This window comes from Pseudonaja textilis, chromosome 2 (genome assembly GCF_049901715.1).
Source record: "Pseudonaja textilis isolate UNSWEBS1 chromosome 2, rPseTex1.2, whole genome shotgun sequence".
In the NCBI taxonomy this organism is placed as follows: domain Eukaryota; kingdom Metazoa; phylum Chordata; class Lepidosauria; order Squamata; family Elapidae; genus Pseudonaja; species Pseudonaja textilis.
In genome coordinates, this window is record NC_141991.1 from 3,518,870 (window position 1) to 3,541,831 (window position 22,962).

At 41.5% G+C, this 22,962-nt stretch overlaps 2 protein-coding genes across 6 annotated transcripts; both read left to right on the top strand.

Annotated features, from left to right (window-relative positions):
• The first annotated feature begins 126 nt into the window (after positions 1-126).
• On the top strand, positions 127-10,068 carry LOC113451970 (uncharacterized). Of its 4 annotated transcripts, none has more exons than XM_087927970.1 (7): positions 127-333; positions 1,260-1,384; positions 1,509-2,089; positions 2,331-2,448; positions 2,569-2,648; positions 3,403-3,529; positions 5,557-10,068. In XM_087927970.1, exons 3-7 carry the CDS (start codon positions 1,577-1,579, stop codon positions 6,795-6,797), a joined length of 2,079 nt encoding a protein of 692 aa, XP_087784096.1. In that variant the 5' UTR covers positions 127-333; positions 1,260-1,384; positions 1,509-1,576; the 3' UTR covers positions 6,798-10,068. The 4 variants fall into 4 exon arrangements, with proteins under 4 accessions (XP_087784096.1, XP_087784097.1, XP_087784095.1 ...); XM_087927971.1 differs by having other exon boundaries at positions 127-273; XM_087927969.1 differs by lacking the exon at positions 1,260-1,384.
• Positions 10,069-14,898: 4,830 nt separating this feature from the next.
• Positions 14,899-22,458, top strand: LOC148126575 (uncharacterized). 2 transcript variants are annotated; one of them, XM_087927945.1, is made up of 6 exons: positions 14,899-15,205; positions 16,426-16,865; positions 17,123-17,240; positions 17,359-17,453; positions 17,978-18,104; positions 19,750-22,458. In XM_087927945.1, exons 2-6 carry the CDS (start codon positions 16,449-16,451, stop codon positions 21,030-21,032), a joined length of 2,040 nt encoding a protein of 679 aa, XP_087784071.1. In that variant the 5' UTR covers positions 14,899-15,205; positions 16,426-16,448; the 3' UTR covers positions 21,033-22,458. The 2 variants fall into 2 exon arrangements, with proteins under 2 accessions (XP_087784071.1, XP_087784070.1); XM_087927944.1 differs by lacking the exon at positions 14,899-15,205 and adding an exon at positions 15,724-15,763.
• Positions 22,459-22,962: the final 504 nt, after the last annotated feature.

Sequence of the window (22,962 nt, forward strand, 5' to 3'; positions counted from 1 at the left end):
ATCCGAGACCCGCCCTTGCAGGGTCCTCCACAGGCATTGCACACAGGATCCTCTAGGGGGCTCCCACGAGAATCCGATGGAAGAGCCGGGCAACTGTCCCGCCCCCCGCGTTGCAAGAGAACTGAGCATGCGCCAGCCTCCCCCCCCACCCCCACCCCCAAGTTAAGAGAGATGTGTGGTTCACCGGGCATTTTCCAGCCAAGGCTTGAAAGCTTCTCCTCTCTTTCTACGGTGTCCGATTCTGCTCCTTTTCCCCCTCACCCGCTTTGACCTGTAAGTCTTTCTAGCAAAGGAAGAGGCTGCAGGGAAGTTTGCATGGTTCGAGATCCAGACGTGAGTCGGGGTTCAGGGATGGGGCTTTTCCTCCCGCGCCGGAGGATCACATGGGACCTTCCATCAGACTTGGAAGTCGTGGGATGGGTGCGTGTGACAGTGGTCCCATGTTCCCCTGCCGCCCCTGTGCATGCACGGGCCAGGCGGGGGAGAAAGCAGAGCTTCGGATCCTCCGCATTTGCCCTGGAGAGAAACAATCGGGGTCGCGGGAAGGAGGGAGCCATTTACCCTCCATTTGGATGGGGAAAACCTCTGCATGGAAGGCCGAGGAGGAGAGGTCGTCTTGGCATAACAGAGATTTGTGCCTCCAAGTCAGTCTTGACTTCTGCACAGTTTCCTGCATATTTATTGGCCCCGTTTTTAAAAGGGGTTCCCCTCGCCTCCCCTTTCTTAGGCCCAGAGAAGCGAGCGGACAAAAGGCTGCAACTGCGTGTGCAAGGTGTGCAAGGACTGGAATTAGGTTTCCTGCTTTCCCGCCTTTCCCCACCATTACCAGCTGGCTGTGCCAGCAGATAAATAAGGAAGGTGTTAGAGGAGGCGCATCATTCACACCCATGTCCCATGGATTTAGGGAGCCCCTCATGTCAGTTTGCTGTTTTGTGACTTGGGACGTTTTACGATTTGGATTGTGCAAATGGTTGCTCTTAATGATGCAGCTATAAAAGTGATATTAAACTGTATTAAATACTTCACAGGGCTGTTGTGGGGGAAATAGAAGGAGCATTATGTATAATTGCTGTTTAGAGTAATAATACAGAAGACAAAAATAAAAATTAAATTTTAATTAAAAACTAGGCAGTAGAAATCAAAAACATACTTAAATGTATTTTGCCAATATTTTGATAGAGATTGACATCTTGAAGCAGGGTTGTCAAACACGTGTCCTCACGTGACGTTCGGGACTTTTTTCCTCTTTGCTAAACCAGGCAAGGCGTGATGCCCCTGGGCCACTAGTTTGACAGTCCAGTCCTGAAGGATTCTGTGCAATTTTTCCCACGTGTAGAGAGATCAAGCTAATTAATAAGATTTCCCCCACTCCTTACAGACGGTGGTAGGTTAATCCAACTGTTTTTTAATTTTCCTTTTCCCTCCCCTTCTCTTCTCTTGATAAGGATGCTCAGTAGTTCAATTAATCACCCTAATAAACACCATGAATTATTTATTTTTCATTTCAGGTGTGTAAGTTGGAAATATTTTCCGGTTCTTCTGGATTCTTAAATATCTTGTCTGGGAAGAGAGCTGAATGGCCTTTGAAAATTTGGCCAGATCTCTTGTGAACAGAAAGACCTGTGGAGATCCAAGGGTCCATTTTGGAGCTGTATTAGAGACCAGAGAGAAGATGGAGGGACAACCCCCAGTAGATGCCGAAATTAGAAAAGGCCCTCCAGCTGCTCAGTCTTGGAGCTGTGGGAGGAATGGGGCAATGAATCCTGGGCAGAAGAGCCACGAAGAGACATCCAATAGTTCAGAGGTCCAATGCTGCCACTTCAGAAAAGTGCAGTTCCAGGAGGGAAGCCGTCCCCGAGATGTTTGCACTCAGCTTCACTACCTTTGTCGTCAGTGGCTGCAACCAGAAAAACACACCAAGGCTCAGATGCTGGACCTGGTGCTCCTGGAACAATTGCTGGCTGTGCTTCCCCCAGAGATGGCAAATTGGGTGCGGGAGTGTGGAGCGGAGACCAGTTCCCAGGCGGTGTCCCTGGCTGAAGGCTTCTTGCTGACTCAGGAGGAGGAAAACATGCAAGAAGAGTTGCAGGTGGGAGCTCTAAAGAGGATCTCTCCAGATTTGTCAATTCCTGTCTAGCAGAATTTTCTGAGATTATTAACTCCTAAGAGAATTTGTTCTATTCTTCCGGAGGATGTATTTGGGGCAATTCTTCCATTCTGTTTCGACTTTCAGCAATGGAAATTGAGGGCTGCTAGTTTGAAGATGCAGTATGATAATTCGTTTCTGTCTCTCTGCTCTTCCTTTGTTTCTCTTATCACATCATGTCCAGAAATGCAGGGAAGCTGTGACTGAGTATCCCAACGGGAGGAAAGATTCATTCAGACCTTCTCAAGAGCTGCTCTTCAGGGAGAACTTCCAGAAATATCAAAGTCAAGACGCTACGCAAGGTAAGAAAAGCTTTTTCTGTGTGAGGTGAGATTTCAACATTTAGCTATTTCTTTCCTTCCACTTTATTGGATTGTCTCTCTTTAACAAATCTGCCTCCACTATTTTTCTCTTTCTCATAGAGAGTAGAAAGCTATCCTTGGACTTTTTAGAATCACCTCTTTGTGCTGGAGCTGAAGGATTAGTTGAACCGCTTTTTCAGGTAAGAAGAAGAAACACTGGAAACGGTCTCTGAATCTTTAATCGATTTTATTTTGTTGTAGAGTTCAATGTATAAAAGTACTGTTTCTTAGACATCAGGGCATTGAACATTCACACTCGGCTTAGTCTACCCTCTTCCTTCTGAGGGGATCTTTTCCGAATTGCCTTCTCTACCTACCCTGTTTCACCATCAGATTTCATTGTTGTCAGCATCGGGGCTCCTCCTGTCTCCCAGGGTTATTCTCATCCACCATTACAAGAAAAACCCCTCCTTTTTGTCTATTGAAAAGCATCTTTGGGACAACTGTGACCTGATGATTGAGAATCTCCGTAGACATATAGAATACTATTGCAAGCTCTTCCAAGTCCTTCATGAATGTGTGGAGTTTGGGTATGTTGGTCCCTCAGTGGATAAAGTAAGCCATTGGAAAACATGTCAGGTGGGTTTTCCCAGTATTTTGCTCAGCCCATCCTCAGAAGAATGGGAGTCACTGATAAGTAGTGGATTTAAGATCCAACTACCAATTGACCAAGAATATTTTAGTTGGTTACACTGTAAGGAATTCCAAATACTTCCAGCTTGATGAAACGTAATTTAGTTGTTCCGTCAGCCAAAAGAGGTGAGATCTTTATTCCGAATTCTGCAGAAGATGCTTATTTTGTTCACGTGATCTCTTTCCTAGAATTGGTGGAAGAAAAATATCAGATTATTTTTGGAATTATCTGTTAATAGGGAAACCTTTTTCCTTCTTCAGGATGTTGTTTCTTTTGAGGAAGTGGCTGTGCATTTCTCTGAGGAGGAGTGGTCTCAACTGAATGCTGACCAAAAAGCGCTCCACGGAGAAGTCATGCTGGAGAATTCCAGGAATCTGTTTTCTCTGGGTAAGAAACCCTTTCTGTGCTCAGAAATATAGAGAAGGGAGTTAAATGTTATTTGTGGGGAAAAAATGATTTATTTAAAGTACATTCAGAACTTATTCAGACCCCCTTCACTTTTTTCAACTTTGTTAAGCTGCAGCATGTTGAAATTCACTTTTTTTGTCCTTAATCTACACTCTGTGCCTGATAATGACAAAGTGAAAACAGAATTTTAAAAATCTCTGTAAATGTATTAAAAAGAAAAAAACTTTTTCAGGTCCTTCCAGAGATGTTAAGTAAGGTTCAAGTCAGGCTGGGCCATTCTAGGACATTTGTGAGCCGTGGTGGCGCAGTGCTTAGAATGCAGAACTGCAGGCTACTTCTGCTGACTGTCAGCTACCTGCCATTTGGCAGTTTGAATCTCACCAGGCTCAAGGTTGATTCAGCCTTCCATCCTTCTGTGGTCAGTAAAATGAGGACACAGGTTGTTGACTCTGTAAACCACTTAGGGATGTAAAAGCCCTGTGAAGCGGTATATAAGTCCAAGTGCTCTTGTTATTGCTATTCACAGTTGTCCCTAAGCCAGTCCTGTGTTGTGATGGCTGTGTGCTTACGATTTTTGTCATGTTTGAAAGTGAACTTTTGGCCCTGTTTGAGGTTCTGAGCGCTGTGGAACAGGTTTTCATTGAGGATATCCCCTCAGTTTGACTGGGCAACCAGCTGTTGGAAGAGTCCTGGTTGTGCCAAATGTCATCCATGGAGTCCATTTGGCTCTTAGAACCCTTCAGTGCAGCAGAAGTTTTTTGGTAGCCTTCCCCAGATCTGTTCCCTTGCAATAATCCTGTCTCTGAGCTTAGCTGGCAGTTCCTTTGACCTCATGGCTTTTGGTCTGCTACAGTATGCATTGTCAGCTGTGAAGCCATTTAGGGAAAGCTGTGTGTCTTTCCAAATCTCATCCGATCCATTGAATTGACCACAGGTGAACGCCAATCATAGCATAGAAACATGTCAGCAACAATCATGAGAAATGGGAGGCACTTGAACTAAATTTCAAGTGCTGTTGCAAAGGATCTGAATACTTACCTCAATGTGACATCTCAGCTTTGTTTTTTTTTAGTTAGCTTACAGACATGTATAAAATTACGTTTTTTACTTTGTCATCATGGGGTACTGAGTGTAGACGAATCAGGAAAAAATGAATTTCAACAACTATAGAATCAGGCTGCAGCATAACAAAATTGACAAAAGTGAATGGAATACATTCTGTATGCACTCCATATGCTTCCTTTATTTTCTGTAAATAACATAGGCAACAGACAAACCCAATATTCCTTCCTCCTGCTGTTTGCCCTACGAGAACAACCCTGTGAAATGGGTTGGCCCAAAGTCACCCAGTCAGCATTCAGCCTATGGCAGAAATAATACTCAGACTCACCTAGTTTCTAGCCTGGTGTCTTAACCTTTTGACTAAACTGATTTTATGAAAGAAGGAAATTTATTGTAAGAAAAATTGGAAAACTGTATAGCCTGGCTTTTTAAATAAAGAAAATTGTTTTTTTTAATGCTTCCTGCTCATAAAACATTATACTCATTACATAATACTCATACATTAAGAATGTGAGGAAGAGGCTGAATGTACTGATGATGTGGCCTCTCTTGAGCCAGATTCTGCCTACCAGGATTCAGTGTTTCCTCCTTAACCTTGTCACTGGGTTCCTGATGGCCCTGAACTGCTACAACCAAGACCGGGTGAGCCCTGAGAGGATGTTCTCTTCTTAGAGATTTTGCCCATTTGTGTACCGAGTTTGCCTTTAGTTTAAGTTGAGGGTGGGGAGCAATTGCCATCAAGAAATTCTGTTTGGCTTTCAAAGATTCTGCTCTGCAGACAAGTGGAGATGAGACTTTTATTGAAGTTGGGAGGTGCTGGGTATGTTGCTGCCCCAGTATGACACAGTGTCCAATACACTTCAGGAAGTTGTGGCATGATTAATTCAGGGTTGTGATCCAATCTTATTGGAATGAAAACATAATTTCCCTTTTTCTTTTCCAAGGCTTTGATGGGCAAGAGAAGAAGAATTGCAAGCAGGAATGCCAAGAGATCCATTTGAAAGGTTGGCAAAGGAAATTTGAAGATCAAATGCAACCAAAATGGGATGAAACAAAGCAACCACAAAGTGGAATTAAAAATGATTTTCCTTGGGTCGGTTGGCTTCCTTATCATACAATCATCGATATGGGAGAAAGACCATATAAATCCATGTTGTGTGGACAGAGGTTCGATCAATCCAATCATCTCTTTTCTCATAAAAAGGCACATTCAGAAGAGAAGCCAAATATCTGCAGGGAGTGTGGAAAGACCTTCTGTGATAATCATTCTATTAGAAGACATGAAAGGATTCACAAAGGAGAACAACCTTATCAATGCATGGAGTGTGGAAAGGGTTTTAGGAAGAGTAGTCATCTTACCTCCCATAATAAGATTCACAAAGGAGAAAGACCTTATAAGTGCTTGGAATGTGGCAAGACCTTTACTCGTAGCAGTAGTCTTATTTCCCATAAATTGATCCACACAGGAGAGAAGCCATATCAATGCATGGAGTGTGGAAAAAGTTTTAGGCGGAGTAGTAATCTTATCTGCCATAACAGGATCCACACAAGGGAAACGCTATATCAATGCATGGAGTGTGGAAAAACCTTTACTTGTAGCAGTAGTCTTAATTCCCACCATTTGATCCACACAGGAGAGAAGCCATATCAATGCATGGAGTGTGGAAAGAGTTTTAGGAAGAGTGGTAATCTTAATACTCACAAAAGGATCCACACAGGAGAGAAGCCGTATCAATGCATGGAGTGTGGAAAGACCTTCTGTTATAATCGTTCTTTTATAACCCATCAAAGGAATCACAGAGGAGAACAACCTTATAAATGCATGGAATGTGGAAAGATCTTTACTTATAGCAGTCATCTTAATTCCCACAAGAGGATCCACACAGGAGAAAGACCTTATAAATGCATGGAGTGTGGAAAGAGTTTTACTTGTATTGGTCATCTTAATTGCCACAAGAGGACCCACACAGGAGAAAAACCTTATAAATGCATGGAGTGTGGAAAGAGCTTTACTCGTAGTAATGATCTTAATTGCCACAAGAGGATCCACACAGGAGAAAGACCATATAAATGCATGGAGTGTGGTAAGAGATTTGCTCGTAGTAAATGTCTGAATTCCCACAAGAGGATCCACACAGGAGAAAGACCTTATAAATGCATGGAGTGGAAAGAGCTTTACTCGTAGTAATGATCTTAATTGCCACAAGAGGAGCCACACAGAAGAGAAGTCATATTAATGTGTGGAATGTGGAGAAGGCTTTAGAAGGAGTTGTGATCCCATAAATCCATAGATCCATACTGAAGAAAAATTCATATGAATCCATGGAGCTTTGTACGGAGTAATGATTTTACTTGCCATAGAAGCATCCACACATGGGAGAAACCGTACCAATAAAGGAATTGTGGAAAGAGCTTCAATAGAAATCCAGATAGTCCTTGGTGTGTGAACGCAATTGAGTCCAAAATTTATGTTGCTAAGCGAAACAGTTACTAAGTGCATTTTGCTCCATTTTATGATTTTTCTAGCCACATTTGTTAAGTGAATGACTGGTGGTTAAGTTAGTAATATACTGTTATGAAATGAATCTGGCTTCCCCATTGGATTTGCTTGTCAGAAGCTGACAAAAGGTGACCAAATGATTCAGGGACACTGCAACTGTCATGAATCTGTTGCCAAGCATCTGAAGTTTGATCAGGTGACCATTGGGATGCTGCAATGGTCATAAGTGTGAAAAATGGTCATAAGCCATATTTTTCAGTGCTTCTATAACTGAATAATCACTATATGAACTGCAAGAAATCGAGGACTACTTATAGTTGTCTAAAATATCATGCAAGAACCATTTGAGTAATAATCCAAATAAACTGTAGCTGTTCTTAGATATGTATGCATAAATTGCCTTTCTAATGCAAACCAGAACAGTGTGGATCCCTAATCCTGCTTGTGGTTTTTTTCTAAGTTCAAATAGACAAAGGACTTTTCTACATATAGAAGCTGGATACTAGCTGGATACCTGTGCTTCGCTACAAAACTATATGATCGGGCATATTTTACTGAGGACAGTGTTGAGAGGATCAATAACCCTTCAAAAACAATACTTCTAGCTTTTTTTGAGCTAATATCTCTCCCGCCGCCTTAAGTCCAGAAGGCATAGACATTTTGGTGAAGTAGTGACGTTTAGTACTGTAAAGAGCCCCAGGCCGCTCCTGAGTAAAGGAGTGGAACATCTGCCAGTTTGAACTGAGGTAACGGAATGTGAGGCAACTGGCAGTTGGCATAGTTCTTTACTTCAATTCCCAGAATCCCCCAGCCAGCATACTTTTAAGAGGGCTGGATTTCTTGCTGGCTAGGGGATTCTGGGAGTTCAACTGCCTTAAAGTTTCCAACACTCTTAGAGACTATATTTCCTCCCCAATCTGTCTATTAACTCGCCTGCATAGGAGGGTGGGCTGACTATAACCTGTGTTTCTAGCCCTTTTATTTCTCCAAGCCAGCATCTTTACCACACATGACTGGAAATGAGGATTTTCCTTCTAAAAGGGCCAGCCTCCCTCATGCAGAACCAGGGATTGCCGATCAGCCACACCTAGTAAGTGGTATCAAACCAACCATGCCCACTCAACCACACCCACCTGGCCTCTGGGAGTTGTCAAAGTCTTACATGCAACTGGCCCCTTGAGGGCAATCATAATGCTGATAGAGCCCTCAATGAAATTGAGTTTGACACCCTTGGTTTGCACCCTCCCCATGAACATGTGATCAAATGCTTGACAACTAGTTCATATTTATGCCAGTTGCAGTGTCCTGGGGGGTCATATTCAGAAACTAGCTTCAGTTTCTACTTACAAATAGACAGGTCAGGAGAACTGGCTCTGGGATGTGTAGATCATTATACTCGCAAATTCGAGAAAGCCAGCTTGGGTTTGTTAAAACAGATCATGCCAAAACACACACATTCTTTGACAAAGTGACTAAATTAATAGACCAACGAAATGCTGTGGACATAGTATATTTAGACTTCAGTAAGGTATTCAACAAAGTAGACCACGGCCTATTTCTTGGAAAACTGGAAAAATGTGGGATAGACATCATCACCACTAGATGGATTTGTAATTGGATGACACATTGTAGTGAACAAGTAGTCCTTAATGGTACTACATCTACATGAAGGGAAGTAAGCAGTAGAGTACCATTTTTTTTCTGTCTTAGGCCCAGGACTCGTTAATATCTTCATAAAGGACTTAAATGAGGGAATAGAAGGGGAACTCATCAAATTTGCAGATGACACTTAAGCTGGCAGGAATAGCCAACATCCCAGAAGACAAGTTCAGAATCCAAAAAGTTCTTGACAAACATGAAGAATGGATCCTATCCAAGAAAATGAAATGGAATGGGGAGAAAAGCAAGGGTTTATACTTAAGCAAAACAAAAAACCAAAAGGTACTAGTACAGATTAGGGAAAACCTGTCTCAAAAACAGTAACTGTGAGAGGAACCTTGGAGTCCTAGTGGACGATCACTTAAATATCAGCCAGCAGTGTGTGGCAGTAACCAAAAATGCTAATATAACCCTTGGTTGTATAAACAGACATAGAATGAAAAATTGTGAAGTATTAGTACCACTTTATAAAACCTTAGTAAGACCACATCTGGAATACTGCGTCCAGTTCTGTTACCAGATTACAAAAAAGATGTTGAGACTTTGGATAAAGTACAGAAAAAAATGATGAATAAGGTCCTGGAGTCTAAAACATGAAGAACGGTTGTAGGAATTGGGTATGGTTTGTATAGAGCAGGGGTGTCAAACTCATTTTCGTTGATGGCCGCATCAGGATTGTGTTTGACCTTGGAGGTCGGCATGGGTGTGGCTGGGTGGGCATGGCCAGCTAAACATGTCGACGCTTATGGTGGCCCGAGTGCGCTGCCAGTGAAGACTGGCTCCTGAGCTCTGTTTTCGGGTGCGACAGCCTCCTGCAACACTGTCATGCCCCTGGTGGAGACTGGCTGAGGAAGAGGAGGAACAGCCAACAGGGAGTGGGAGTGTGGCTCCAGAGGTGGTGGAGGAGGCTGGGGAAGGGCAGAGGCCGGCTAAGCAGTCAGATCCAGCCCATCCCCTATCCATCCTAGGTCACACAGGGAGGAGAGGATCAGGGAAAAGCGAGGTCTACTCAAGAGGAGATAACCATGATCCTCCTCGTGGCTTGCAGGTGGGAGCTATGTATATAAGTTTGCAACTGCGCAGTTAGAATTTGCAGGAGTCAATTCAGTGTTCACCTTGAAAGATGTTTATCTGTTGGCATTTTTCCCATGGACTTTTCTCGATTATTTTCCTGGAGGTTATTAGTTATCTTGGCTTGCTTCGGAACTCTCATCAATGCGGTTTGTTTTGGTTTTCTGTTTGCCTCATTATTTACTTTTGTGATTTTAAACTGTGCCTAATAAAAAAGTGAAGTTAAGTTGAAGGCCTTACTGGACTTTAATATATGTTTTGGGTTTTTAGTTATTTTGAGAGACTACGGGGTCATCACAAACCCTCTGCCAGCTACAATGGAGCCCCCCTGAGCTCCCTTTTTGCTGGCAGAGGCATCGTGGGCTGGTCCTTCGCTGTTTCCAAGGTGGCCCCTCAGGCCAGGTCTAAGCACCACCACCACCCCGGCCGGATCTGGCCCTAGGCCCTGAGTTTGACATCCCTGGCCTAGAGAAAGAAGGATTGGGGTGATGTGATAGCAGCATTCCACTATTTGAGGGGCTGCCACTAAGAGGAGGGCTTATTTTCTTAAGTACTCATCAACTTATTTTCGAAAGTACCAGAAGGGAAGACAAGGAACAGTGGATGGAAACTAATCAAGGAGAGAAGCAACCTGGAATTAAGGAGAAACTTCCAAACAGTGAGGACAATTAAACAGTTGAACAGCGTGCCTTTAGAAGTTGTGGGTGCTTCATAACTGGAGGTTTTTAAGAAGAGACGGGACAGCCACTTGTCTCAAATGGTATAGGACAGGGGTATCAAATTTAAGGCCTACAGACTGGATTCGGCCTGCACGCTGTTTAGATTTGTCTTGTGGGACAGGCCTGGAAATATCAAAGGATCAGCCCGAAATGCATCTGCCAGCCAAAAAGGGGTGGGTTTTTTTTTTTTGCAAAATGTAATGAGTGGTTATATAGTAAGATGTATGATCCATCCACCTTTTGAATGGTATCCCCAACCCTTGGCATTTACTGTATATCCCAAAAGAAATTAATTATTCTTCATTGCTCCAGTGAGTTGTGAAAAGGCAGTCCATCCACTCAAAACCCTCAAGAAAGGCTGGGTTAGAAGGACTGACGCCATAAGAAGGTTTTAAAAAAGTAAAAATTAATTTACTACAGCAATGCCTTACCACTCTCCCCCATGAAGTTTTATTACTCTTAAAGAAAGGACTCTGAGAGTGTTTTGTATAGTTGAACAATACTTGAGAGTGAAATATAGCAGTTACTATCCCAAACACAAAATCCTTTTTGGAATTTTTAAAAGATTAGTTAGAAAATCCAGGTAAGCATTCCCTTCATCTTCACCTGAAAATTTCTCCAAATAGCTCTGAGTCAAAGGATAATGAGTGTATGCTGCAACTGAAAAATAATGGGAGTCCCTGACTTACAACCATTCGTTTAGTGTCTGTTCATGCCCACCATGGCCATGCCGACCCCTAATTATGCCCCACCACAATCCCTGGCCCTCTTGAGGTCAAACACAACCCCTGATGCGGCCTTCAATGAAATCGAGTTCGACACCCCTGGTATAGGATCTTCTTCAGCAGGGGGCCAGACTAGAAGACCTCCAAGGTCCCTGCCAGCTATATTCTGATTGATTGAAACTTATTTGGTCAAAGGCCTGGTCACATTTATATCATTGTATCCCCTATTGAAAAAGCTTCAGGGTGAAGAATTCCTCTCAAAAAAGAAGCCAGAATGAGGGGTAGCCCATGAAATGTATGTTCAAAAACACCCCTTTTCAGCACACTTTGCCTTTCTATTACATGACAAGGATTAAGAAAAAGTCTAAATGTGATTTAAATTTAATTAAATATCACTAGTATGGTTATTCATGAGACATTATTAAATTCCATTTTGTTCTGACTAAAAATTAAAAATACCTGAAAGTTTTCAAAAGATTTGTGGGAGGCAATACTTCAGGCTTTCAGAGGACCTGGCTCCTTTGAAAATACTTATTCAAATATTGTTCATTGATGGCTCTGCATCAAAGAGGTGAAAAGGCACCGATTATGGTTTTCTAATCATTGTCATTTTTTTTTTCATAATGGAAGACTGACAAAATTAAACAGGTTAGACTTAGAAAGAGCCTTGATGGGTAGAGAAATGGGCTGAAAAGAATGGAGCCAGAATGAACAATTAAGACAATTCTTTTAAAATAACCACAATTTCTTTCATTAAGTGTAGCTAGATCTTTTTTTTTTTGTACTGTCTACCTCCAGACTAATCTTTTCAAACCAGTGAAAACTTCATTACTTTTGACTAGAAAGAAAATATTCTTTTACTCCGAAGGTGTTAAGATTCCTATTAAAATTTCCTGAAGCGTGTTCATTGCTGAACATGAAAATTAAACCTTTTTTTTGCCTCGTAGTATTTGAGCTTTGTATTTATTTTTCAGTATTTGCCTTCCTTCACTTTTTAATTCCACTTTTTCTCTAGTCACAGATATGATACTTCATTCTTCCTATCTTCATTTTCCATCATGTCTGCTTGTTTTGAGATAAAAAAAAATTAAAGGTCCACAAGTTTGAGCTTTCACTCTATTTTGGAACTTTTATCTTGATGCCTCTTTTTCACTGAGATCTATTCTTCAGGATTATTCTCATTATTACGGGCTGCCTTTAGTATTTTAACCCTCCTTGACTACCCAGAGGTATGAATTTGAAAAGGCAGCTATATTATTACAGAGGGGTGGGGGGGAAATCAATATAAATCTTAATTTTCCTACAACTTGTCGCTTTCCTCCCTGTGTCTCTGCCAGCCCCCTGATCTCCCCTCACTTCAAGGCTGAGTTTGCCATCAGCCACAAGACACAGGCTGGGTTTCATAGAGAGAGTTTTGTTCCTTGTCTTTTGACCACCCTGCCATTTCTGACAGGATTTTGCTCCTTTTTGATGCCTTCTGGGAATCCCTAGAGACTCTTCAGAGAAGCTGCTCTTCAGGAAAGGGATTTTTGAGTCTCCACAGAGATCACAGACCATTCTTAGAGTTTAAAAAGAGAACAATCTACAAACTGACACCTGCTGGAGATGCCACTTCCCTTCTAGATATCTAGTGTTAGAGAGAACCTTTACTTTGAGTTTAATGCCCATCATCACAGACCCACATGGAACATTGATTAACTCATTCTTTGCATCGGTCTTCACGTAAAAATAATCTATAGTCCAACCTACCAAAAACACAACTGTAAATAATTCTCACAAGTGAGAGCAATCAGCCAACGGAATGGCTTGCCTTCAGAAGTTGTGGGAGCTTCATCACTTGAGACTTTCAAGAAGAGACTGGGCTGCCATCTGTCAGAAATGGTATAGGGTCTCCCACTTGGGTGGGGGGTTGGACTAGATGATCTATAAGCTCCCTTCCAACTTTTGTTAATTTCTTAAAAAATTCTCACAACGTTCTGAGCCACCGATCCTCAAACTGTGGCCTACGGGACAGATATGGCCTGCCAATGCAAAGTATCTGGCCCGCGGAGTGGTTGGATTCAGCCCTGCACCTTGCCGTCGGCCTTACCTTCCAGTGAACATCCATTCCAGCCACACTTCTGATAAATTATTTCACTGGTTGAACTGCACTTCTGATCACACTGCTGCTGCCAAAGGTAAGGCCGAAGGGTGCGGGGTAGGGCCAGCTGGCTGAGGGGTAATGACGCTGGTGCATCCATGTAATCCAGGACTGGTGGGTAAGTAGGGAGGGACTTCTGCTGGCTTGTAAAGTAGCGCTTTAAAAGTCTAAAAATGCTTTAAAAACGGCCTTTCAGGATGTTTTTCAGCTACCAATCCATGCCTCCTAGCTTTTTCAAAATCAACTGAAGTTGGGTAACACTAATTCAAATGCAACCTCAGTATAATTTATTTATTTGATTTGTCAATCGCTTACAAGAGAATAGGTATAAGTATAAGCATGAGTAAGAATACAGGAAATAGGTACGAATAAATGGGGACAATAGGACAGGGATGGTAGGCAAATGGTGCACTTATGCACACCTCTTACAGACCTCTTAGGAATGGGGTGAGGTCAATAATGGTTAGTTTGAGGTTAAAGGATTGGGGGTTAGAGGATGGAACAACAGAGTCAGGTAGTGCATTCCAGGCATTGACCACTCTGTTGCTGAAGTCGTACTTTCTGCAATCAAGTTTGAAGTGGTTTACATTGAGTTTGTTATCTATTGTGTGCTCCTGTATTGCTTGGTTGAAGCTGAAGTAGTCATTGACTGGTAGGACATTGTAGCAGATAATTTTGTGTGCTACACTTGTCTAACCGTAGGCAGCGTAGTTCAAGGTTGTCCAAGCCCAAAATCTCAAGCCTGGTGGTATAGGGTTTCTGTTGTGAGCAGAGGAATGTAGTACTCTTCTTGTGAAATACTTCTGGATCTCTCTATTGTATTAATGTCTGATATGCATCGGATTCCAGACTGATGAGCTGTACTCAAGTATTGGTCTGGCAAAAGTTTTGTATTGCTCTCGTTAGCAATTCGATATTTCCGGAGGAGAAGCTTCATAAGATTAAAATTTACAACTCAATGTTACCAGAGAAGAAGCTTCAGAAAATAAGCTTAACAACTCTTAATGCCTTTTTGGCAATGCTGTTACAGTGAGCTCTGGCGCCTAGCTCATTAGATATGAGTACTCCTTGGGCCTTGACAAGAGTGAGGATCATCAATGAGGTCATATCTGCCTAGTTTGTATTTGGTGCACTGATTTTTTTTTATCAGTGTGTAGGACAGAGAATGTGTTGGTCGAGATTTGGAGTTGCCAGATGTTTGATCATTCAGACACATAATCAAGGTCGCTTTGAAGGATAGTAGCATTGGTGGTGCTGGCTGCCACCCCCTGCTGGTAGGCACTGACAGGTCCTGTTGCTGCCAAGAGACCCTCACAGCAGACCCTGGAAGCCTTTGGCTGGAACCACGTGGGAAAGGCAAAGTGGACTGCTAAACTGGTCACGCCCATCCAGTCACATGATCACCTAGCCACGCCTACCCAGCCGGTCGGGGGTGGGTGGGCAACAGTCTGTGGGACGCTGAATCCTCCCCCTGTTTAAAAAGTTTGAGGACCCCAATCTGAGCCCTTGCAGAGTCTTCAGGCGTTGCGCTCAGGATCCTCTAGGGGGCTCCCTGGAAGAGCGGACAGCTCCCTCTCGCCTTCCCCCCGCTTTACAAGCGAACTGAGCATGCGCCAGCCTCTTTCCCAAGTCAAGAAAGATGGAGTCATTTTCCAGCAAAGGCTTGAAAACTTCTCCGCTCGTTCTTGCCACCCCCACCCCAGCTGTGAGCCTTTGGGCAAGCCTTTTCTAGCAAGGGAAGAGGCTGCAGGGAGGTCTTGCACGGTCCGAGATCCCTACGTGAGTCGTGGTTCAGTGGTTGGGAGAGGGGGTGTTTCTCCCGCACTTAGAGGCTCGCGGGGAGACCTGCAAAACTTCCATCAGACTTGGAGTCGTGGGAAGCGGGGAGGCAGGGGTCCCATGTTCCCCTGCCGCCCCTGTGCAGGGAGGGGAGAAAAGCAAAGCTCCGGATCCTGCGCGTTACCCCCAGGGGGAAAAAAAATCGGTGTCACAGAAGGGAAGGAGCCATTTGCCCTCCATTTCGACGGGGAAAGCTCTGCGTGGGAGGGAGAGGAGGAGAGGTCGTCTTTGCAAAACAGAGAATTGTGCCTTCAAGTCAGCCTTGACTCCTGCACAGTTTCCTGCATATTTTGTGGCTCCGTTTTCAGAAAGGGGTTTTTCCTCGCCTTCCCCTTCTTAGGCCGGGAGAAGCGAGCGGTCGGATTCCTTCTTGCTGGCTTTGCATGCAAGGCTTTAACTGCGTGTGCAAGGAGTTGGGTGCAAAGTGTGCAAGGACTGGAACTCGGTTTCCTGCTTTCCTGCCTTTGCCCACTGTCACCAGTTTGGTTCTGCCGCCCAGTAAATGAAGATGTTGGAGGAGGGAGGAGCTCCTTGGGCTGAGATGAATCCCCTCAAGCATGGCCTTTGTAAAGCCTGGGTGTTGAACTCTCTAGTTGGTTTATTTACTTATTAAATGGATTTAGAGAGCCCCTCATGTCAATTGCTGTTTGTGACCTTGGGACATTTATGATTTGGATTGTGCAAATGGTTGCTCTTAACTATGCAGCCCTGGAAATGATATGAAGCTGCCTATTAAATTATATGAAATAAAATTAGGGAGCCATTTGCTTCAGTGATGAAAGCACAAGGCTTGAAACCAAAAGATTGACTTCTAGTGCAAACTTCAGCAGGAAACCCTGGAGCCCATCCCAATTCTCAGCCCAGTCTATTTCACAGGGCTGTTGTGGGAGAAATACTACCTCGAGTAATGTAATTATTATTTATAATAATACAGAATACATAAACATTCAATTTTAATGAAACTAGGAAGTAGAAATCAAAAACAGATTTTAATGTATTTTTCCAATATTGTGATAGACGACATCCTGAAGAGTTCTCTGCAATTTTCCCCATATGTAGAGCCATCAAGCTAACTAATAAGTTCCCCCCTCCCCCATCCCAGATATTAATAGGTTCATCCAGATTTCTTTTTTTATCATTCCTTCTGTTCTCTTCTGAAGCTTTTTTAGAGACCAGAGAGAAGATGGAAGGACAACACCCAGCAGATGCCGAAATTAGAAAAGGCCCTCCAGCTGCTCAGTCTTGGAGCTGTGGGACGAATGGGGCAATGAATCCTGGGCAGAAGAGCCACGAAGAGGCACCCAACAGTTCAGAGGTCCAATGCTGCCACTTCAGAAAAGTGCAGTTTCAGGAGGGGAGCCGCCCACGAGATGTTTGCACTCAGCTTCACTACCTTTGTCATCAGTGGCTGCAACCAGAAAAACACACCAAGGCTCAGATGCTGGACCTGGTGCTCCTGGAACAATTGCTGGCTGTGCTTCCCCCAGAGATGGCAAAATGGGTGCGGGAGTGTGGAGCGGAGACCAGTTCCCAGGCGGTGTCCCTGGCGGAAGGCTTCTTGCTGACTCAGGAGGAGGAAAACATGCAAGAAGAGTTGCAGGTGGGAGAATGTAATCATGGCAGCTCTAAAGAGGATCTCTCTGAATTTGTCAATTTCTCCCAGGCAGAGTTTTCTGGGATTATTAACGCCTAAGGGAATTTGTTCTATTCTTCCAGAGGATGTATTTGGGGCAATTCTTCCATTCTGTTTCTACTTTCAGCAATGGATATTGAGGGTTGCTAGTTGGAAGGTGCAGTATAATAATTCATTTATATCTCTGTGCTCTTCCTTTGTTTCTCGTATCACATCATGTCCAGAAATGCAGGGAAGCTGTGACTGAGTATCCCAAGGGGAGGAAAGATTCATTCAGACCTTCTCAAGAGCTGCTCTTCAGGGAGAACTTCCAAGAAGATCAAAGTCAAGATGCTACGCAAGGTAAGAAAAATTCCTTCTGTGTGAGGTGAGATTTCAGCATTTAGCTGATTCTTTCACTCCACTTTATTGTATTGTCTCTTTAAAAAAACTGCTTCCAGAATTTTTCTCTTTCTCATAGAGAGTAGAAAGCTGTCCTTGGACTTTTTAGAAACACCTCTTTCTGCTGGAGCTGAAGGATTAGCTGAATCACTGTTTCAGATAACATCAGAAAAGGTCCGTAAATCTTGGATGGATTTCATTTTGTTCTAGAATTCAATGTATAAAATTGCTGTTTCTAAGCAATACGAATATGATATCAGGTCACTGAACATTCTCCCTTCTGAGGGGATCCTTTGTGAGTCGTTTTCTCCACCTGTCCTGCTTCATTATTTAGATAACAGATAATAACAGGTAACAGATAATCAGAGTTGGAAGGGACCTTGTAGGTCATCTAGTCCAATCCCCTGCCCAAGCGGGAGACCCATTTCTGACAAATGGCAGTCCAATCTCTTCTTGAAAGTCTCAAGTGATTCCTACCAATTGATGAAGAATATTTTAGTTGGTTACAACATAGGAAATACTTCTAGCTAGATCAAACATGATTTAGCTGTGCCATCATCCAAAAGCAGTGAATTTTATTCTTAATTCTACAGATGCCCATTTTGTTCACGTGATCTCCATCCTAGAGTTGGTGGAAGAAAATTAACCCATTATTCTTGGGATTATCTGTTAATAGGGAAACTTGTGTCCTTGTTCAGGATATTGTGTCTTTTGAGGATGTGGCTGTATATTTCTCTGAGGAGGAATGGTCTCAACTGGATGCTGACGAAAAAGCATTCCATGCAGAAGTCATGCTGGAGAATTCCAAGAATCTGTTTTTTCTGGGTAAGAAACCTTTTCTGTGGCCAGGAACGTAGAGAAGGTGCTTGAATGTTATTCCTGAAAAAAATCTTTATTTACAGTGCATTCAGAAAATATTCAGACCCCCTTCATTTTGTTCAATTTTGTTATGCTTCAACTTGATTCTACAGTTGTTGAAATCAGTATTTTGTATTTTATGAGCAAAAAGCATTTTTTTAAAAAAAATTAATTTATATTATCTAATAAGGGAGGCTATGCAGATTTCTACTTTTTCTTTCAATAAATTTCCTTCTTCCATAAAGTCAATTTGGTCAGATGGTTAAGAAACCAGGCTAGAAACTGGGTGACTGAGAGTACTAGTTCTGTTTTAGGCATATATGCTGGTTGGGTGACTTTGGGCCAATCTAAGCTCAACCCATTTCACAGGGTGGTTGTTGTAGGGAAAATAGTAGGAGGAAGGAATATTGGGTTTATCTCCTGCCTTCATTATTTACATAAAATGAAGGATATGCAGTGCATTCAGAAGGTGTTCAGTCTTTCATTTTGTCAATTTTGTTATGCTATATCTGGATTCTACAGTTGTTGAAATTCATTTTTTTCTTCATTAATCTGCACTGGATACCCAATAATGACAAAGTGAAAACAAAATTATAGAAATGTGTGTAAATTTATTAGTCTGTAGCAGTGGTGGGATTCAGATTTTGTTTTACTACCGCTTCTGTGGGCGTTGCCTTGTGGGCATTGCCTGGTGGGCATGACTTGGTAGGTGTGGCAGGGGAAGGATATTACAAAATCCTCCCCATCCCACTAACCTGCTTTTCAGCTCTGTTTTCCTGTGCAGGGCAACAAAAGAAGACCCAGCCAATCAGCTGGGACTCGGGAGGCAGAGAATAGGCAGGGGCAGGATCAGTTAGAGGTGGTATTCTGAACTACTCAAAATTTCCACTACCGGTTCTCCGAACTACTCAAAATTTCCACTACCGGTTCTCCAGAACTGGTCAGAACCTGCTGAATACCACTTCTGGTCTCTAGCCAGGTGTCTTAACCTTTTGACCAAACTGACTTAATGGAAGAAGGAAATTTATTGAAAGAAAAATTGGAAAACTGCATGGCCTGGCTTTTTACATAAAGGAAATTGCTTTTTTTTTTTAAAAAAGAAAGAAATAAACTTTCTGCTCATGAAATGCTAAATAATTCATTTCATCGAATATATTAGGAAGAATCTGAGGAAGAGGTTGAATGTACTGAGGAAGGTTCTTGTTACTAGGATTCAGGATTCCCTCCTGAACCTGTTCACTGGGTTCCTGATAGCCCTGAGCTGCTATCACCAAGACCGGATGACCTCTGAGAGGTTTGTTCCCTTAGAGATATGCCCACCTGTGTACTGAGTTTGACATTAGTCTAAGTTGAGGGTGGGGAGTAATTGCTATCCAGAAATTCTCTTTGACTTTCAAAGATTCTGCTTTGCAGACAAGTGGAAATTAGACTTTTATTGAAGTTGGAAGGTGCTCGGTATGTTGCTACCCTAGCATGATAGTGTTCAATTTGGACTCTTCATGTTTGCCCACAAAACAGCTGAAATATATTGATGATTCTTTGGCTAAATTTCAGAGGAAAAGTTTTGATTGTTCCCCTATTCTTGCTACAGTTTTCATTTTTCTTTTTTAAGGAATTAATGGACAAGAGAATAAGAATTGTGAAGAGGAACACCAAGTGATCCATTCAAAAGGTGGAAAAAGGAAATTTGTCGATCAGATGCAACCAAAGAGCGATGAAACAAAGCAATCACAAAGTGGAATTAAAAAAAGTCTTCCTTGGGTCAGTTGGCTTCCTAACCATACAATGATTGATATGAGAGAAAGACCACATAAATCCATGGAGTTTGGAAAGAGGTTCAATAAATCCAATCATCTCATTTCTCATAAAAAAGCACATTCAGAAAATAAACAATTTACCTGCATGGCGTGCGGAAATACGTACACTTGTAAGTACTCTCTGATAATTCATCAAAGGAATCACACAGGAGAACGACCTTATAAATGCACGGAGTGTGGAAAGAACTTTATTTGTAGCAGTACTCTTAATTCCCACAAGAGGATCCACACAGGAGAAAGACCTTATAAATGCATGGAGTGTGGAAAGACATTTAGTCGTAGCAGTCGTCTTAATCGCCATAGGAGGATCCACACAGGAGAGAAACCATATCCCTGCATAGAGTGTGGAAAGCACTTCCGTAATAATCACTCTCTTGTAAGTCATCAAAGGATCCACACAGGAGAAACACCTTATAAATGCATGGAGTGTGGAAAGACCTTTACTTGTAGCAGTCATCTTAATTACCACAAGAGGATTCACACAGGAGAAAGACCTTATAAATGTATGGAGTGTGGAAAGACATTTACTTATAGCAGTCGTCTTAATTGCCACAAGAGGATCCACACAGGAGAAAGACCTTATAAATGCATGGAGTGTGGAAAGAACTTCCGTAATAATCACTCTCTTGTAAGTCATCAAAGGATCCACACAGGAGAAACACCTTATAAATGCATGGAGTGTGGAAAAGGTTTTCGGAAGAGTAGTAATCTTGCCTCCCATAATAGGATCCACACAGGAGAGGAACCTTATCAATGCATTGAGTGTGGAAAGACCTTTACTTGCAGCAGGAGCTTTAATTACCACAAGAGGATCCACACAGGAGAAAGACCTTATAAATGCATGGAATGTGGAAAGAGCTTTATTTCTAGCAGTAGTTTTCATCGCCACAAGAAGAGCCACACAGGAGAGAAGCCATATAAATGTATGGAATGTGGAAAGGCCTTTAGGTGGAATTCTGATCTTACCACCCATAAAAGGATCCACACAGGAGAGAAACCATATCAATGCATGGAATGTGGAAAGAGTTTTGCTCATAGCAGTCATCTTCATCGCCACAAGAGGAGCCACATAGGATAGAAGTCATATATTTGTTTGCAGTGTGGAGAGGGCTTTAGAAATAGTTGTGATCTCAGGTCCAATAAAAGGATCCATAATCAAAACTAGAAGAAGAACAAGTCAAAGAAACAATGATTGCCTGGGGGAAGAACTTTGGATATGGGATAGATTTAGAAAAATGGCAGAAGTTATGTCAACAGCATATAAAGAAAATTTGTATAAGATGTTTTAAAGGTGGCATTTACCCCGGCAAGAATAGCAAGGATGTTCAAGAACAAATTGGAGAAATGTTGGAAATGCCATCAGATGCCTGGATCGTATTACCATATGTGGTGGACATACGTGTGGAAGCCAAAAGATACTGGAGTAAAATTCATACATGGTTGGAAAAAATGACAAAACAACATATCAATTTGAAACCAGAGATATTTTTATTGGGTATCTTGCCTGAAGGATATAGTAAAGAATTGACATATTTGATTGTTAATATTTTTGACAGCAGCTAGAATAGTATTTGTGCTAAATTGGAAAAATGAAAAAGCTCCAATAGAAGAGAAAGTGATAAAGAAAATAATGGAATGTGTGGAAATGAGTAGATTGACATTTGCGATTAGCAAGAAGAAAAAGAATATTATAAAATATGGGATTTATTTTATACATGGTTAGACAAAAAAATAGAGAAATACAATATAATATAATACAAATATAATAGTTAAGATAAAAAGTAATGAGTGATATGTTATAAGCGATTAATATATGTTTGATTATATAGAAATGAATATAAATTAGGCTTTATAATAGTTGAATCTTGCTTGGAAAAAAGTTATATACGCTATGAATAGTAACATAAAAACAGGATGAAATGTGCTGATATTGTGCACAAGAGATATGTACCAACTGACGCAATGCAAAGACACCAACTGTATAATGCAAAGAAGATTTTATTCAATGTTGTATGTTTAATGTTTATGTTTGTTGTTTAAAATTTTAAAAATATTCAAAAAAAAAAAGAATACATAATCTCTCTCTCTGAAGTTAGGGATACTCGGGAGAATGAGAGTGAAAGACTTTTGGTTTATTGATAATCAAATAAATAAATAAAAATAAAAGAATAATGTGAAATTAAAAACTACTTCAGAAAATAAAATCAGTTTCTCCTTATAGATAGACAGAGGTGAGATCTGGCTCTAGGATTGGTAGATCATAATACAAAACATGGAAACTTATGTGATGAAAAGCCTCTTAATATGTGATAACTCATCACAAATATATCATTGTATCCTGTATGGAAAAATCTTCAGGACGAAGAATTCCCCTCACTCAGAATGAGGGGAAGCCCATGAAATGCATATTCAAAAAAAACTTTTTTCAAGCATTTTTTGGGTTTCGATGGTATGACAAGAATTAGGAAAAAACACTCGATTTGAATAAACTTAATTAAATATCACTGGTATGGTTATTCATAAGATGTAATGAAATTCTGTTTTGTTTTAACTAAAAATTAAAAATACACGACACTTTTGATTATATTCTGGGGGGATGACACTTTAGGCTTTCAGAGGATGGGGCTACTTTTGAAATACTTATTCAAATATTTTTCACTGATGGTTCTGGATCCAACAGGTGAAAGTACTGATTTTGGTTTTGTAATCATGTCAATTTTTTTCATAATGGAAGACAGATTGGACTTAGAGCCTTGATATATAAAGAATATAAAGGTGAAAAAGGAATGGAGGCAGAATGAAAAATTAAGGCCATTCTCTTAAAATTGTTTCTTCACCACAATTTTCCCTCCATCCTTTATTACACTAATTGTAGCTAAATCTCTTTTCTTGCACTATCCACCAAATCAAGACTAATCTTTTCAAACCAATAAAATCTTCATTACTTTTGGCTAGAAAAATAAAATTCTTTTATTGCAAAGGTCTTAAGGTTCCTATTCAAATTTCCG

Coding starts and splice junctions, on each gene's coding strand:
- LOC113451970 (XM_087927970.1), top strand. CDS start 1,577: ATGGCCTTTGAAAATTTGGCCAGATCTCTTGTGAACAGAAAGACCTGT. Junction 2,090..2,330: donor ACATGCAAGAAGAGTTGCAG/GTGGGAGCTCTA, acceptor CATCATGTCCAG/AAATGCAGGGAAGCTGTGAC. Junction 2,649..3,402: donor TAGTTGAACCGCTTTTTCAG/GTAAGAAGAAGA, acceptor TTCCTTCTTCAG/GATGTTGTTTCTTTTGAGGA.
- LOC148126575 (XM_087927945.1), top strand. CDS start 16,449: ATGGAAGGACAACACCCAGCAGATGCCGAAATTAGAAAAGGCCCTCCA. Junction 16,866..17,122: donor ACATGCAAGAAGAGTTGCAG/GTGGGAGAATGT, acceptor CATCATGTCCAG/AAATGCAGGGAAGCTGTGAC. Junction 17,454..17,977: donor TTCAGATAACATCAGAAAAG/GTCCGTAAATCT, acceptor GTCCTTGTTCAG/GATATTGTGTCTTTTGAGGA.